Genomic DNA, 18225 nt, shown 5'->3' on the forward strand with positions numbered 1-18225 from the left:
TTTCTTAAGGAATTTCTGTAAATCCAAAAAAATAAAAATAATAATAATTTTCACAGTATCATAAGACGCTTGGATGAAGCCAGTTATAGATCAGATATTACTCAGATTGGACATTTTATTGTGTGCTCAATTTAGATTTTAACAATGATTTTGTCAAACTTTAATTGTGACTAAATTTTTTTTTTATGTTTACAATTTTTTATGACCAAGTTCAGTAGTGATATTTGTATAGCAGGGTGGCAAAATGTCTACATATATTTAATGCTGATATAGCCTATAATACAAATGAATGATAGTAGATAAGATTTACACAAAATGCTGAAATTATTTCAATATTAACTAAGAAAAAGAAGAACAAAATACAGGATCTTTGTAGATTCTGGATCTAACAATGACCAGAAGGGCAATTTATGCTACAGTAATGTTTTAAAGCACCCTGGGAAAAAATAGACCAGGAAAGAGATGGAAGTGAGGATTTAAATTTTAATAAAGATTCCAGAGTAGTATGGTTAAATAATTTAGTGAAATATTCCATCAAATTAACAGATCTCTGCTATGCAATGTCTGTTGTTTTTTCCCATTGCAAAAGAAGATTAAAAGAAAAAAACATAACCCAAAACACAACACTTTAACTATAGATAAAACTAGAGAATGACTGAGAATTTGAAACCTAGTGCAGTAAATGATGGATAATAATAATAAATACAGTCAAATCAGAACATACATCTAAGAATCTTGTAACATCCATCATCTAGGGGAATAAGCTTTTTAAGTATACTTGTCACTGTAAAACCATTATTTGCATATTTTTGCCTCAATGGAACATGTGTGATGTCTGTGGAGTTTGACCCAGCTGTTTTTTCTTACAGTCTGTGACATGAGTCTTTTGACCCTATATGGGTCATTACGTTGAACTGGCCGTCTGGGCTAAAGGGATGGTGCCCCAGACTCCCTCAGTCTCTTTTCTTTTCTCTCCTCTGTGAAGGCCTGTTTGTTTGTGAGTCCATTCAGAAGCCAGCGAGTGGGAGGACATTACAGCACTCAGCCTGTCTGACTGAGTAACTCCTGTTATTGACAGAGGCCGAGAATTAACCCTGTCGTACAAGACTTTGTTTATACCATTAACAAAAGTGTGCCTATGGAAATGCTGCTTTATTTTTTTTTCTTCACTGAAAGTCTTTTCAACCAGTCCTACTCTGAAACATATGCAGAGTGATAGAGTAGAGAACTGCAAGTTGTACATTCTAATGAGACCAGAACATCTCTCTAGATCCCACAAACAGTACACAATACAAGGTGGGGTCCAAATATCAAAGATCGCATTGAATCATTTCAGAATCTGAAATACACCATGAGGTTTACGACTGTTGAACATTTAAAACCAAAAAACATTATTACCCGGAATTTGTGAAATTGCTCAAACAATGCTATGTACAGATGGTGTTGATCTACTTCCACTGAAACTCAGAATGCTCTTGGGATCATCTCAACATGATCAACATCATCAGGTTTTTCATTTACTTGCAGAGTTAATGCATGTCTTTGTGAGGATCTTGGCCCGGATTCTACCAGTGTCTGCTCCATCCTTCCAGCTATTGGTAGGATTATGTCGGTGCAAGGGAAGGCCTTCTGTACTCAGTTGTAGTCTATTAGAGGATCTCTTTAGGGAAAAGCATTGGCATTGACCATGAGAAACAAGCAGAAGACTTTTTGTCAGTATGCAACCCTAAATTAATGTCAGAAATATGTATGACCATTGAATGTGATAAATGTTATGGGATTGCATTGAGTTGGCTGAATGGATGTTGATAAATCTCTGTGATTTGAGTTTAATGGTTGAGTGATGTGATTTGTGCTGAGATGTAATTTCCAGTATTCCAGTATTTATGGGGAAAATTTAAAGGGAACCCGGCTTTGATGTAAGACTAGCACATTAAAAGCAAAAAGACAAAAAACAAAAAATGGACTGGATCCATTGTCAATGAGGCTGCCAAAATCACAAGACTCGCCGTTAGCGGGAATGCGGCTCTAGTCATATTTTGATTGGACACAAACGTTGCTATGCCTGAAGGCTGCGGAGAGTTCATGGACAGGAAGTCTGTATTGCTACTTTGTTGAAGGCTGACGCTGCTGCCCCCCAAAAAACCACACTAGATCTCAGCCACAGCCCAGACCAGAGAAGAGATCTGTCTGTGCAATGCAGCTTCACCACAGTTGAGTTAGAGCCATCATAAATTCCTTCCTGAAAAATTCACAATAATATTCATATCCATTGTTTTTTATTTAAAGGTTGGGTTGCTTGTATATCAAGTAAAGTGAGACACTCTGTTAAATAATCGTTGTAAAAACATTTTGAATATTTTTCAGATTTTTTGGAAAGCTTTATTCCTTCCAAATTATATTCAATGATTTGATTCGAAACTAAAATTGAAAATTTTGTAATTTTGTAAAAAACGCAAAGAAGCTGTGCGTCCATAACAGGATGATTTGTCACAAAGACTGTGTTTTGTATTATGGATCATGGATCATATTTCACCTCTAAATTAACAAATACATTACATTTTGCATAAAGAAAATGGTGCCATTAAAGCTTTTTGCATTGTAACATTATTATAGTAAAACAGATAACAACAGACTATGCACAATTATTTTAATTATTTAAAAAATTTAATATGCATTAATGAAAGGCAGTTTAACAAATGCTTCTATGAGGTATGAATACTCAGTTCCTTTTCAGGAACTCGAGCTGCGTCAAGCGCTTTGGGGAACGTCCCTGACGAGACCGACTCTGAATATCGTATGCAATCAGTCCATCGGAAAGGCGTGGCGTCACGGGCGGGGTGACGTAGCGACCAGGAAGCTATAAAAGCACGTGCCGTGCAGCTGGCCTCAGCTTCGCGTCTGTCAGCAAGCGCTCTGTGTGTGTGCATGTCAAAAGTCTGTCCCGTTGGTCCTATTTATTGTTGTCTGTCCCTTAGCCATTAAAAGATCGCTAAAACAGCTCAATATGCCAAAACAAAAGCAAAAGACCAAACATTTGAAGGGCGATTCCAAGCCGCGTTATAGATTGTGTGTTCCTCCCTGCCCTCGCTACATTATGAGCGGGGATACACACAGTCTGTGCGTGGCTTGCCTGGGATCGAAGCACGCTGAGTCGGCTCTCGAGGGGGCCGACTGACCGCATTGCGAGCGATTGCCAATGCGGACGCTTCGATCCCGGAGGGCTCTCTTCGAGGAGGGAGCCTTCACCAGCGTTCCTCGCGGTGCTGGCCCCGCTTCTGCCGAGGCAGAGCGGCTGCTGCACTCGTGGGGTTCGCAGGTGGATCTGTCAGAGGGAATGGAGACGGGCCAGTCCTTATCTCCTTCCTCATCTGCCAGATCCGGCGCCCAAACCCTGGGTTCGGAAGCACGCTCATCGGTTTCTTCCCCCCAGGGTGAGGGATCAGCTCTTCACCTCTCGTCCTCCGAGGAGGTCGATGTGGAGACTGTTTCTGGGGATTCGCCACCCCTGTCGCCCTAGTATGAGGAGCTATTGGAGGTGGTCACGCGAGCAGTAGATAAATTAAAAATCGACTGGCCTGCTGAGAAACAAACTGAGCCGCAGAGAAGCAAGCTAGATGAACGCTTTCTGCGGCCGAGGCAACCACCTCCACGTCGGAGCCTTCCGTATTTTCCCGATCTCCATGATGAGTTATCGAGATCGTGGAACCATCCTTATTCGACCCGCCTCTTTGGCCCCGATTCATTATATTATGGCAACGTGATGGGGCTGGGAGAGCGTGGTTATAGAGCGATGCCACGGGTCGAACAGACGCTCGCGGGCTATCTGTCGCCCGGCTCGGCATCGTCTCTAAAGGCTCCGACATTGCCCACTAAGCCTCTTCGAGTTACATCTTCGCTAGTGGGCAAAGGTTATGTGGCAGCAGGTCAGGCTGGGGCTTGCCTTCATACTATGGCAGTTCTGCAAGCTTATCAAGCTGACCTGCTGAGAGATATTGATGAGGGAGAGGGGATCAAGTCTGAAGATGTAGAAGAACTAAGAAAGACCGCTGATCTCTCCCTCCGCGCCACTAAGGAGACCGCTCGCGCAATTGGGCGGTCTATGGCAGCCTTAGTGGCCGCGGAGAGGCATTTGTGGCTGACCCTGTCAGAAATAAGAGAACGAGACAGGGTCTGCCTCCTGGACGCCCCGCTTCAAGCCTCGGGCCTGTTTGGCGACACAGTCAACACTGTCGTCGACAGGTTCCAGGAGGCACACAAACAGGCAGCGGCGTTCCAGAGTTTCCTCCCTCGTCGCTCTCGTGGTGCATCTGGGCAGGAGATGACCACGCCACATACCGGCTCCTCACACCGGGAAGCGCAAAAACAGAGTGTCGCCGCTCGTGCTCCCCCATGTCGGGACCGAGGGCAACGACGCTCTGAGTCGGGGGCTTCTAGGGCTAAAACCGATTTAAGATCTGTCATCGAAGCCCGGAAGTCCTCGACGAAAAGATCCTGATGCCAGGATCCAGAGGGTAGCCCCTGCTGGGGTAGAGCGCGGTCCACCTCATTATACGGTGCCCGTCTCACCTCATTGCCCTCAGTGAGCGCCACTCCCAGTTACTTACGCCCGTGAGCGTAGCGGAGCTGGGATGCTCGCCGCCCCTTCGGGGGCCTCTTACACCAGAGGTCAGTCTCGAGAGACTGATTCCCTTAGTAGATTATTTAGCAGCGTGGAAGCTACTGCCAAATGTATCTCAGTGGGTCCTGCGTACAATAGAAAGAGGCTATTGCATTCAGTTCGGTCATCCACCACCGAAGTTCAACGGGGGTACACCGACTGTGGTCGGCCCCCAGCAGGCTCTGGTTATGGAACAAGAAGTGAATACCCTTTTAAGGAAGGAGGCCATCGAGGTGGTCCCTCCTCTAGACAGGGAATCCGGATTTTACAGCCGGTATTTCATAGTTCCAAAGAAGGATGGGGGGTTGCGTCCGATCTTAGACTTACGTCACCTGAACCGCTCAGTTATGCCACTGAAGTTCAAAATGCTCACTGTCAACCAGGTTGTAGCTCAAATCAGATCCGAGGACTGGTTTGTCACAATAGATCTCAAAGACGCATACTTCCACATATCCATCCTTCCACAACACAGGAAGTTTCTGAGGTTCGCTTTCGGGGGCAAAGCTTATCAATATCGAGTACTTCCCTTTGGCCTCGCACTCTCACCCCGCACGTTCACGAAATGTATGGATGCGGCTCTGGTATCCCTCCGTATGCAGGGCATCCGCATTCTAAATTATATCGACAATTGGTTGATCCTAGCTCAATCAGAGCAGATGGCGGCTCGACATCGAGATGTCGTTCTCGCACACATGGGGGAGCTGGGTTTGAGACTAAACGCCAAGAAGAGTGTACTTTCTCCAGTTTAGAGAACCACCTATCTAGGCGTAGTGTGGAATTCGACCACGATGCAGGCACGTTTGTCTCCTGCTCGGATCGAGTCGATCCTCACATCAGTCGAGAGAGTCAAAGAAGGCCAGTCACTCACTGTCAAACAATTCCAGAGATTGTTAGGGCTGATGGCAGCTGCGTCCAACGTGATACCTTTTGGCCTGCTGCACATGAGACCCCTACAGTGGTGGCTCAAGTCCAAGGGCTTTTCCCCGAGGGGAAATCCACTTCGAGTTATCAAGGTCACGCGGCGGTGCCTTCGTGCCTTAGACATGTGGAAGAAACCTTGGTTCTTGAATCAGGGCCCAGTGCTGGGAGTTCCTTGTCGCCGTGTAACGCTAGCGACAGACGCGTCCCTCACCGGTTGGGGTGCGGTCATGACTGGCCACCCTGCCCGCGGTCTGTGGAGTGGTCGCCATCTGACATGGCACATCCATTGCCTAGAGATGCTAGCAGTCTATCGAGCATTGAAATTTTTCCTCCCAGACCTGAGAGGTCACCATGTGTTGGTGCGCACCGACAACACATCAGTGGTCTCTTATATCAATCATCAGGGGGGTCTGCGTTCGCGCCCCTTGTACAAGCTGGCACACCAGATCCTTCTGTGGTCCCAGGGCAAACTCCTCTCGATCAGAGCAGTGTATATTCCTGGGAGATTGAATGTGGGAGCAGACATACTGTCGAGACAGGGGCCGACACCCAAGGAATGGATGCTTCACCCCGAGGTGGTGAAGCAGATATGGAGAGTATTTGGCACAGCCCAGGTGGACCTCTTTGCGACTCAGGAGACATCGCAATGTCCCCTCTGGTTCTCTCTAGTTCATCCAGCTCCTCTGGGACTGGACGCTATGGTACAGACCTGGCCGAGGCTTCGTCTGTATGCTTTTCCCCCTATCGCTCTGCTCCCGGGAGTTCTGGCGAGAGTACGCCGGGACGGGGCCCGTCTACTACTAGTAGCCCCGTTCTAGCCGGGCCGAGTATGGTTCTCAGATCTAGTCTCGCTCCTCGACGGCTCTCCGTGGGAGATACCGATCAGGACAGACCTACTCTCACAGGCGCAGGGCACGATGATTCACCCTCGCCCGGAGTTGTGGAAGCTGGGGGTGTGGCCCTTGAGGGGGCACAACTGTTAGCAGCTGGTCTCTCAACTGAGGTTGTTGAGACCCTACTCCAATCCAGAGCTCCCTCTACGAGGAAACTGTACGCCCTGAAGTGGAAGCTCTTCACTTCATGGTGCAGAGACCGCCAGCTTGACCCAGCAGACAGCCCAGTTGGTACAGTTCTGGAGTTTTTACAAGCCAGGCTCTCTGCGGGGTTATCCCACTCAACCTTAAAGGTTTACGTGGCGGCCATAGCTGCTTTCCATGTCCCTTTCAATGATCAGTCAGTGGGTAGACACCCCCTAGTTACACGTTTCCTCCGCGGTGCGCTGAGGCTGAGACCTCCAGTACGATCCCGTGTTCCCCCCTGGGATTTGGTTGTGGTTTTAGAGGCTCTTTGTAAAACTCCATTCGAGCCAATACAAGATATCTCAGATAGACCTCTGACACTTAAAACTGCCCTGTTACTGGCAATCACCTCACTAAAGAGAGTTGGAGATCTTCAGGCCCTTTCGGTGGCCCCTACCTATCTAGACTTTGCCCCTGGTATGGCCAAAGCATTCTTATACCCTCGAGCGGGTTATGTTCCGAAGGTTCCCTCTGTTACACCACAACCTATCGTACTGCAGGCCTTCTGTCCTCCTCCCTTTCGGGAGCCAGACCAAGAGAAGCTAAACTGTATGTGTCCAGTGCGAGCACTGGACGCATACGTCCACAGAGCTGCCCTGTGGAGAAAATCCGACCAATTGCTTGTTTGCTATGGTCCTTCTAACAAGGGTTCTCCTGCCACCAAGCAGACCCTTAGTCGTTGGATAGTCGAGGCTATCAACGTCTCCTATGAGTCCTCTGGTCTTCCCCCTCCTTTGGGGGCCAAGGCTCACTCTAATCGGGGTATGGCGGCCTCTAAGGCCTTCTCAGCAGGTGTGTCCCTCTTGGACATCTGCAACGCTGCGGGGTGGTCCACGCCCTCCACATTTGTCCGATTTTACGATCTTGACATGCGAGCCACGCCGGGCTCTTCTGTTCTCTCGTCTTAGCTGTGCTCTTCGGATACACACTAGGCAGGGATTTGGAAGTCTGGCAGCGTGGGCACATCGTTCCCCAAAGCGCTTGACGCAGCTCGAGTTCCTGAAAAGGAACGTCCCAAGGTTACGAATGTAACCCTAGTTCCTTTAAGGAACGAGACACTGCGTCGCAGAGCCATACTCCCGGCACCCCTGCCGGCGCTTGCTTCCCTACTCGAAGCTGAGGCCAGCTGCACGGCACGTGCTTTTATAGCTTCCTGGTCGCTACGTCACCCCGCCCGTGATGTCACGCCTTTCCGATGGACTGATTGCATACGATATTCAGAATCGGTCTCGTCAGGGACGTTCCCCAAAGCGCTTGACGCAGCGTCTCGTTCCTTCAAGGAACTAGGGTTACATTCATAACCTTGGGACGTTACTCATGATTTACTTAACTGTGATAAAAATAACATTAAAAGAAAAAAATAAATCATTCAAATAAAAGGTCTTTAACAGGCTCCATTTTGCTAATGTAAAATATAACTTTCAAAAATATAATAATTTCCATAAAAAATAAAAAGGTAATTGTCTCATGATTACGACTATTTTCTCGTAATAGTGCCTCTATTTGTATGCTTACAAAGTGAATTTATATCACAATATGGCTTTAAATTTCATAATTGTTATTGTTTATAATTGGATTGATGGCCCAATCAGCCTTCATGTAAACACTGAGCTTGATGCAATTAAATTTCGATCGGATTGAAAGGGGTGATGTAGATCTGAAATAATACAATAAACAGGAAATATTTGGCATTAAATCTGACTACTTTTTCAAAAATACCTTGCAAACAATTACATTATGACATGGGATGATCATCTTCTAGTCTGTTGTCATTGTTGTTACCATAAGAACATGAAGTAGATGTTTAATTGATCATTTTTATTTTGCCCCATGATAGTCAGGGCCTGAAGAATGGAGACATTCCAGTTTTTCTGCATCTGTGTTTTTGTAACACCTATGTGAGAGCTTTTGTCAGAGGACAAGATCCATGTTTGTTAAATGCGAAGGCCCAGTTATATTTCATCCGTGCAAAGCCGTCTTAGCCATAACAGGGAAGCTTGCTGGGCTTTTGCCAATGAAAGAATCTGCAGAAGGGGTAATGATGCCCCTTTGTAAGACTGTAAAAGAGAGGGTGGGGGTGTCATTTACACAGAGAACCCTCCCAAATGACAGTGGGCCTTATCCCGTGAGCTTCAGCACATAAAACCACATAGAACATCATTATATATGCTGAGACATTCCATTAGTGAGCTTTTTATCTCATGTACACAAATAGCAGAAATGAAGACATATTTCAGGTTTCACATACCCACCCCACATAAGAACATTTCAGTTCGTGACCCAAGAAAGATACCCCGGCCGCTGCCCAAAAGCTGGGCAGCATTCAACATTCCTCAGGGAGATTGATGTTGCTGGGATGTGTCTTAAATTCCTCACGGCTGAAAATAAGATGGATGCTGGTAAGCTTCCTGTTACCCCACTTTTTCTGTACAAGACGTTTTAATGAGATTCCTGGCAGTAGAAGGAGCCACCTTGCTGTGCGTAGTTACCCAGAAACAATAATTTTAAGGATGATCTTTAATAGTTTACGATGGCTCCTGGAGGTCTCACCGGGCCCGGGCCTGCCTCGCTCTATTTTTCTGTTTCCATTCTGTAAACGTGGGGCACATTTAAATTGTTTAATGGTCACAGAGGGCCAATCCAGAATATATAAAGTGAATCCATACAGAGGAAGGGCGTATTTGTTTTCTGAGCAGACTAGAAGCGATTGCTTATAGCAGAACATAAGCCTTCCTCAGAAGAGCTGGAGATAAGCAGAACAGAGCACATTCCTGAGCAGCTGCAGCGTAGATATCCAGAGACTGGTCCAGCCAGCATAGACATCAGCACAACACAAACACAACCAGAAGCCAGTGCATGTCTACTTCTGTCAGAAGCTAGTACGTCTTCTCAATGTTTTCTGCAGAGAAATGGTTTACTCATGCATGTGTCCTTCCAAAACCGTGTGACGCTCCCTTTTTAGAACACTAAAGAACATGTTTTGCAGAATGTCCGAGCTGCTATTTTTTGCATGCAATATTTTACAGACAAGCGTCTTTACATGGCCTATTTGAATGCAAACAAGAATGAGCTGGAAAAGTGCAGCTTCAAAATCATCCTAAACTTAGGATGATTTTAATCCATCACATTGGCTGCACAAGAATGTTCAGTTCATGTCAAAACAGATGCATTAAAAACTTTTTTTTTACTTTTTAATAAAAATCTGACCAATTTGGTTTTTATCATTAATAGTGAGTGGAAAGAAGTTCACTCTCAGCTTTTTATTAAGTAAATATTTTCCAGATGATATTTTAATAATTTTTCTCACACATTATAGGTTTTATACATAAAAGGGTATACCATTTTAATTTGGGAAGGGGGTCCCATGCCTGCATACTTGGATATCCTTGGCATCAATGATTTCAAAATCTGTTTGGAAAAAAACTAAATAAATGATGAGAGAATTTTCATTTCCCTTTAAATCCCTTTGGATCATGAATGTTGCATACTTCTCATTAAGGATATCTTTCATTTTTGGCTTGCGGCATCTTAATTTGTATCAGCACCTCCCTAGACTTTGCGCTTTTGTCAGTCCACTCTTCTTATTAAATCAGTCTGGCTTCTCTCTCCAGCGGATGTGGCTGCGATTACTGCTGAGTGTTTGTGGCCGCTGGTGCAGAGTGTGCTTAGTCAATAGTTGCCTGGTTTTTACACACTCTGTAATTAAAGTAAATCCGTCTAAGTGTGTGTGCAATACGCTGTCGTAGAAGAGTGCTGAGCTGTAGGAGAACTTTTCTCGCTGAGTCCTGCCACTCCTTTGGCTGTGGCCAGGGTAAATAATGCCCTATTGTTGCTCAGTTGACTCCCGGTCAAAGGGTAACACGCTCCACCCCGGAACATAGCCAGACTTATTCATACAGCTGGGATATAGACACTGGACTGGGGGATTAAGAGCCCGGTTTGAAATGTATGAGAAGTGAATAAATGGAGGAAACCCAGACTCAATGTCATTCATGGTTCAGAGAGAGTTACGGTTAATTACTGCAGTTAATCGGTGGTGGCAAGATTGATGAAGGCATACTGACCAGATGTTTTGTGAGTTTTGGCCGAGATGTTTGCTGAGATCACTTCCAGAAAACATTTTATTAATTCCTCAAGTTTTTTTATTTATTTACTAAGAGCAAGAAAAAGCATGGAATGAGGCAGATGTAGACATTAGATAAATAGCTTTGCTACTAAATGGCTTCTTGACATTATTGCTGCTTTCAAAATTGTTTATGTTCTTCCACTGAATTGTTTCACATAGCTAATCTATAAAAATAGCTTAAAAGCAATTTTAATACTTCCTCCATTTAGGGCATCCAGAAATGAAAATAGATATTTATATTTCACTATATTTAGATAATCTTTTCCATCTTTTCTAAATAAACACATTCTTTACTTTTGGTGGCAGACTTTGATGCAACTTGCTTCAGTTCTTCTGAGACAAAGTGGTGTTTCTTGCAGATTGCAGTTTTACTTGCAGTGGGTGAATCTAAAATGCGTGGGTGACATTTCACCCTCAAATCAAAGAAAAAAGAAATTTATTATTTATTGCATAAAGGGAATGAATTTTTTACTTTTATATGTTTTTGCATTTGTGACATTAATGCTAAAAATGCCCATTCTCATTACTTTAATTACTGTATTACAGTTAATATTATCTCTGTGATGTATCTTGATTTCTAATATGCTTTTAGATTCTCTTTTCTCTGCCATGTGCCAGTGCTATACCTTAACAAAAGATCATATATAGACCTATACCTGTAATCCAATGTCTTAAACAGCTAAACTCAATGTTTCCAGATTCCTATCATTCCTACATCCCCTTTCTTCTGCTTTTTCTGGGCGTCATGTCCTCGCTAACTTCACTATAACCCCTCATTTCTCAGGAGACAGAATGGAAGTGACATGGCAGAGTGGCTTTTGACTCTGAGAGGTGTCACTAGTGCATTCAGCCATATTTCTCTGACTGCTCTGTCGTCTGTCATGTGCTATCTGCAGACAGACTGTCAGTAGCGATAAATGTACGCTCATTTTGGCCTGCTCCTCCAGTGTCCTATCTGTCTGTCTGCCCTATCTAGGCCATTATAGTACAACTTAGTCAAAGTACTCTACAGGCATTGCTGAGGTTTGATATGACCATGACAAACACTTCCATTGCCTTGACATTCCTAAACTGGAGATTATACACCAAAGTGGCTTACCAAAGTTATTTTACTTCTTATAATGGAAATGAAAGGTTTGTGCATGTGTCTGCAGGTGCTTTCCTGTCTAAAAAAGTCTAAAATATGTTTTGTTTTTTGTCTGTTTTATCTTTTTTTACTTTTACTACATTGTGATTCGGTCACAATGGTTATTAGTTTATAATGAATAACAATTTAAATTTTTTATCATTTTCTCATACAACACTATCCACCTTTTTCCTGACATAAAAATGGCCGTCGCCATTTGTGAATTCTATGGGTGTAGCTTCCGGTCTCATTGGCGTCCAGCTATTTTTAGATGTATAAAACAGTTAGTTTTGCTGCTTCATATTGACAATTGATGTATCCTATCATATTATTTGAATCTGTTAATCTTAATTAAGAACACACTGGTTTGTACTGCAAACAGTTTTAGCGTTTACTGCACGTTGTTATTCTCCTCGTTATTTACCTATAGCGGCTAATGAAACAGAAGTCTCACCCATAGGCTTACTTCTGCGTTGAGGAAAAAGGTGGATTGCATGACTTCAGAAAACATGAAAAACAGTGTATAAGTTTTTTAATATTTTTATTCTTTTAGGACCTTATTGCAGTCTGAAACTCTGTATTCATTGTAATGGCATTGAAGGTGTGATTCTTTAAAATGTCTCTTTATGTGTTTCATAGAAAAAAAAGAAAGTCATATGAGTTTGGAATGACATGAGAAACACATGAGCTACATTATACACTACCAAAGATTAAGGGTCAGTAAGTTTTTTTTTTTTTTTTAAAGATATTAATACTTTTATTCAGCCAAGGACATTATTGATCGAATTTACAGTAAAGACACTTGTAATGTTACAAAACATTTCTATTTAATTTCTTATGAACTTTTTTATTCATCAAAGAAACTCTGCAAAAAAATATTGTGGTTTCCACAAAAATAGTAATCAGCACAACTGTTTTCAGCATTGATAGTAATAAGAATTATGAACATCAAATCAGCATATTAGAATGATTTCTGAATGATCATGTGAGTAGTGATGCTGAAAATTCAACTTTATCATCACAGGAATAAATTACTTTTTTTTTTTTTACAATATATTAAGATAGATTTTTTTCATATTTCACAATATTATTGTTTTTAACTATTTTTTGAACCTTTGTGAGCAAACATTATAAATTGTACAGAGGTGTAACATATAAAGTGCATTACATTTAGGTTCCAGGATCATAATTGTTCTCTGGGAATGATAAGCTCAGAGAGACATTGATCAAATTGAGATTCCTCCATCAGCATGTTCAGTAAAGCTCAGTACATAATTCAGTACCGCTTTCATGTCCATGAGAAAAGTGTATGGATTAGCAGTAGATATTAAGTTCTGAGCCCCTGTGAAACAGATGGTGAGTGGGTTGTTCTTACTGAAAACAGACCCAAGGGGAGCTCTGTACTGGAAGAGGAAAAACTGACTTTACAGGCAGCCATATCCTTGGATGTTTGGCTGTTGTTGAAAACGTCATACACCCACACTGCTTTTCTGGACTATTATTTTTTTTTTATCTCCCACTCTGTTTTTATTCCACCTGTCAGTGGTTTGTTTCCAGGCCTGTCTAGGGTCAGTCTCCCTGAGGGCCCACCATTAGGCGAATGGATAAGATATGAGCAGAACTGATTGAGGTGTGACACAGGAGAGAAAAGAGGAAAATACCCGCAGAGCCATAGAGTGCCGAAAGGAGGAGCAAAAACAGCGGCTCGGCTCTTAGTCTCACACTTTGATACACATTCTCAAATTACAGAGGACTTGACAGACTGTGTCTGCTGCTGAGGTCACACGTAAATCAGTCGAGGAAATGATGACGCAACAACTAACTGATAAAATCAATATACATCCATAATAAAATGATCAACAATTCAGCAATTTCTCTATCGATTAGTTGCATATGTCTTTATTGACGACACTTTACAATAGTGTAAACCATCTTTCTATGAATAAGGTGCCTGAGCTACATCAAACAAATTGAACCAAATTTCCATTAGAGCATTTATTATGAAATGCTTCATAGACATATTATTAGTTTGAAGCAATTTGCAACTACATTTGTTTGAAATAGAAATTGTTGGTTACATTTAATGTCTGCCACTTTTGATCAATTTAATGCATCTTTGCTGAATTAAAATAGTAATTTCTTACTGACCCCAAACTTTTAAATGGCCATGTACACATATATAATTTAAGCAGCATTAAGGCTCACAGCATAATTTTTTTGTTTCTAGGAAAACAGCTCATGTTATTGTTAACATACCTCTGGCATAATGTAAGTCTCCAAATAGTTTTCAGAGTTCCCTGACGCTCATCCATTTTCCTTCTACTGGTCTCCTCCAATTCAGAAATCATAATAATAGTCTATCCGTAAAGATAAAAGGCGAAGTGTACGGTTACAGCTAGATCAACAGTGTGGGAGCAGCCCGAGGTTCTGTGAAGTTCTGGAGGTGAAGGAGCTCCATGTGGGGGATTAATGTGCGTTTTCTTCTCGCATCCAAACCAAACAGGCAATCCCACTCCAAGAATCAGGAAATCAAACTCTGTTTGTTTTGCGTGAGGATTATTTACATAGTCTGATATTTATGAAGGCAAGGCCAGACATCATTACTGCAGAAGAGGGCTGCTTTTCTCTCTGAAATGAGCAGAAATTAATTTCGAAGTTTTGCTTTTGACTGTATATAATTATTTACTTGTACTTTCATGAAGGAGATATTTTGAATAATGTCTCAGCCCTTCTTTTCCAAATAGTGAAAATTAATGTGGACGCCAAAAAATTATAATAATTATAATGCTTAAATCTAATTTGCACTTCATTTGCAAAAAAGGAACATAAAGCTGTATTGCACTTTTCTAGAATTATATACATTTGCTACCAAGAGTGAAATGAAAACATCCAGTGATCTGTTCTCAGTCACCGTGGAACAGTTGGACATCACTTCAGTAAGATCTCCACTCAATGCCGAGGAAGGTTTTACTGTCAGATATAACAAAGTGTGATGTGAAAAGAATCCCTGATGGACCCGCTGAAACTTTAGAAAAGCATTCATCTCTTCCACTCAGCTTTGTTCATATGAGCTCTTTCCCAAGATGACACAGATGCTGTTTGTTGGAAACAGAGAATACTGCAAGATTTATCAGGGCTAGTTTTATGTCATGTGCTTCTCAAGATATATTTTTATCCTAAATATGATTTCCTTCAAGCCATTTCCCTTAGTTGCTAAGCGATTAGGGTCTATTTTTGAGTCAAGGGTGATGAGGACTGCCTTTAATTGGATCTCATTTCTGGAGATCTGCTGATTATTTGAAAGAGACTGGGCCAGAATTGTAGCGATTGAGATCACCGCTGGGAAGGGAAGGGGTTAAGGCCTCTGTACATGGCCGTGCTCAATCATGCTTCCCCTTACTCACTGCACAAATACCCAAGGGCACACTTTCTTACATTGTGCTAAAGTTGTGGTGGTGCATTGAGAGCGTAGATCTTTCCCACACTCTCTGTAGGCCATCATGTGCATGTTGAGCTCAAATGGAGGGAGGAGGGTCAATGACCTGCAGCATATACATTTGTGAGGAGAAGGGACCAATCAGAGAGCCCAGATAAGGGTCGGTTGACAGTCCTGTGCTTTAGCTCTGTTCTACTGCAGCTTCTGACTATACTGCATAGGGATAAATTTACTGTGCCAATATTTATATACATTTATATAACTGTACTTTTGTTAGTTCCAACTTTTGACTTACTGTCACTTACTGTGTTAACTGTCACTGAAATAGAACATATAAAATCTAGGGGGATTTTTATGATTAATGAAAGTCATAAAGGTTTAAAATGTTATATACTGTGTATCTAAAATTCAATTAACTGTGTTAGTTTAGCTATAGAGTCATGGCAGTATATTTCAGCTTCAGTTTATTTCAACTGTATTTGTTGCAGCTAACACATTTTATTTATTTATTTTTTCGGGGGTGGGGGGGTTATGCATTTATTTCTTCAATTTTGATCATATAACTAAAAATACATTGCATAAATTAATAATGGTAGTTCATTATATTATATTATCATTATATTATGTTATATGATGCACATATAAAATATGTATTATATATATCCTATATTAAATATATATGGGCAATATATAGAATATGATATATACTTTTTATTTTTGTAATATCATTATTCAATGATATAATTATAAGTTATTATGAATAAATATTTTGAAAAGAAATGTATATGAGTGTGTGTGTGTGTGTGTGCGTGTGTGTGTTGTGTGTGTGTGTGTGTGTGTGTGTAATATACACATACATATATATGTTTTTATTGTGTGTGCATATTCTGCAGAGAGATTGGTAATAACCACAGGCGCTGCTATCAGATATCTTTGTGGTTTCCTGCCTGTGTGACATTAAACTCTGATGATGTTGTGCTGTGTATGTGTGTTGTGTGTAGGGTTGGGGTGTTGGGCTTCAGTCAGTTATAGAGGGCCAGCGCTGTTCGACTAATCCCGTTTTCACACACAGCTGTTTCCTGTTGGGAACATGGACCAGACCAGGGGCCTTTGTGAGACACACACAAACTAGAGGACACAATTTGCTTTTCCAGACAATGTCCACTGAAACGCCAAGGCCGCAGTGTCTGCCATCCAAAAGCCTGCGTGAAAACAACTCTGTCAGGAAATAATGCTCAACACAGCAGTTTAGTTGATCTCTCTATTGCTTCATTCTAAGGAGTCTATTCTGTTAAGACAGAACATTTTTTTTTTTTTGCTTGGAAAAGTCTGCAGATATTGGGCAATAAATACAGTTATCAGTAGATTGTGGCTTATGAAGACAGCAGACATAATTGATTCTTGGACGAGACCAGTGTGAACATGCTGTACTGACTCCGATCACCCTGAATTTCAGACGTTTCATCAGTCAGCATTATTTATGGATTGGGCTTTGACTTCTGACCTGATTCTCCCGTAGTTATAGGAGTGAAAGTCTGAGCTGGATTCAACACATAGAGCCTGCAGGCGTTCATGTGCCTGTTCATTTGTAATGTTTGGAAATTATAGGATTCATTTATTACAGCCAGCGTTCTGTAATGTAAACAGACCTTTAATGCAATGTGGTCATTACTGTAAAATGTGCTAATGTGCACTTAACCAAATGTTGGTCCATGAGAATGATTTTTCATTTGACTCCCTACAGCACTTTATAAAGTAACAGGAGATTATGAACATTATGTGTAAAAGCTACATTATAGAGTTAACTGGAGTTCTACTGACGGGCACTTTTTGATATGAGTGTCCCACATAGTTCTCAGACAAAGATAGGAACATCCTGTTACTTTTAGACTTTCCATTCCTGAATTAGAACAGCTTTTGGGATTGTGTTGCCCTATTTGTTTTAATAAAAAGATTGAAAGAAAGTTTTGCAAATAAGTCACTATGTCAGAATAAGAACTGAGAATGTGTTTTTATAGAATTTTTTTTTTTTTTTTCAGGCTACACCAGTTTGGCGTCTGTAGTAAAGTTTTTGAAAGAAGTCTTTTATGCTCACTAAAACGGCATTTATTTATTATTTATATTAACACAATGTAACCATTTTCTATGTTAATTTAATTTCAAATGTAGTTTATTAATCCTTTAATCGATTACAGAACTGAAGAAATATATGTAAATATTATATATCATTTAATTGTTTAGTTTATTCTGCTTCATTTAAATTAAATCATAGATGTGAGTAAGCTGAAATGCCTGTTATTGCGCGCAGAGTAAAACACTTGTTTTGTGGTCTTTTTTACAGAGTGAATCAGTGAAATATTTCCTGGACAACTTGGATTGGATTGGACAACTGGTGAGTCAGGATAACACAGCGTTATTTATTAGTGTCAGTTCTGCATGGTATATGATCATTCAATGTTTTAATGATGATATATCTATTAAATAAACAAAGATAGCCATCTGGAGAGATAGTCAGAAAAGTGATTTTTATACACTGTTTCCCAGCGGTGGTGACACTGAAAATGAAAGTAAAATGGTCTCTTTGAGACTGATATTGGCCAAGGTTGCCAAGAACACATTGTGTGTCTCACATGAGTGATAAAAAGGCCTGGGAGTGTTTTGTGTGAGCAGGGAAACCAAGGCCAAATCAGAACAAATACATGTTAGTTTGGGTGGGATGTGAGGCCTATGAAAACGGCTTTGAAGGTAATTTTGTCTGCCCTTTCTGCAATTTTCATTAAGAGGTTGTATGTTTATGACAAAAGATTGCCTAGGAACCAGTCTTATTTTACTTTTGATCACATAGATTGAAAACATAGCAGAATGTTTAAGTATGTT

The 18225-nt window shown here is 41.5% G+C and overlaps 1 protein-coding gene across 1 annotated transcript in view; it reads left to right on the forward strand.

Moving 5' to 3' along the window:
* Positions 1-18225, forward strand: part of LOC132149369 (guanine nucleotide-binding protein subunit alpha-12) — a 34236-nt gene that overhangs the window by 13301 nt on the left and 2710 nt on the right. Inside the window, exon 3 of the mRNA XM_059558546.1 lies at positions 17690-17740. Coding sequence (XP_059414529.1) covers positions 17690-17740 — 51 coding nt within the window. The remainder of the gene's footprint in view (positions 1-17689; positions 17741-18225) is intronic.

The sequence above is a fragment of the Carassius carassius genome, chromosome 9 (genome assembly GCF_963082965.1).
Source record: "Carassius carassius chromosome 9, fCarCar2.1, whole genome shotgun sequence".
Lineage (NCBI taxonomy): Eukaryota > Metazoa > Chordata > Actinopteri > Cypriniformes > Cyprinidae > Carassius > Carassius carassius.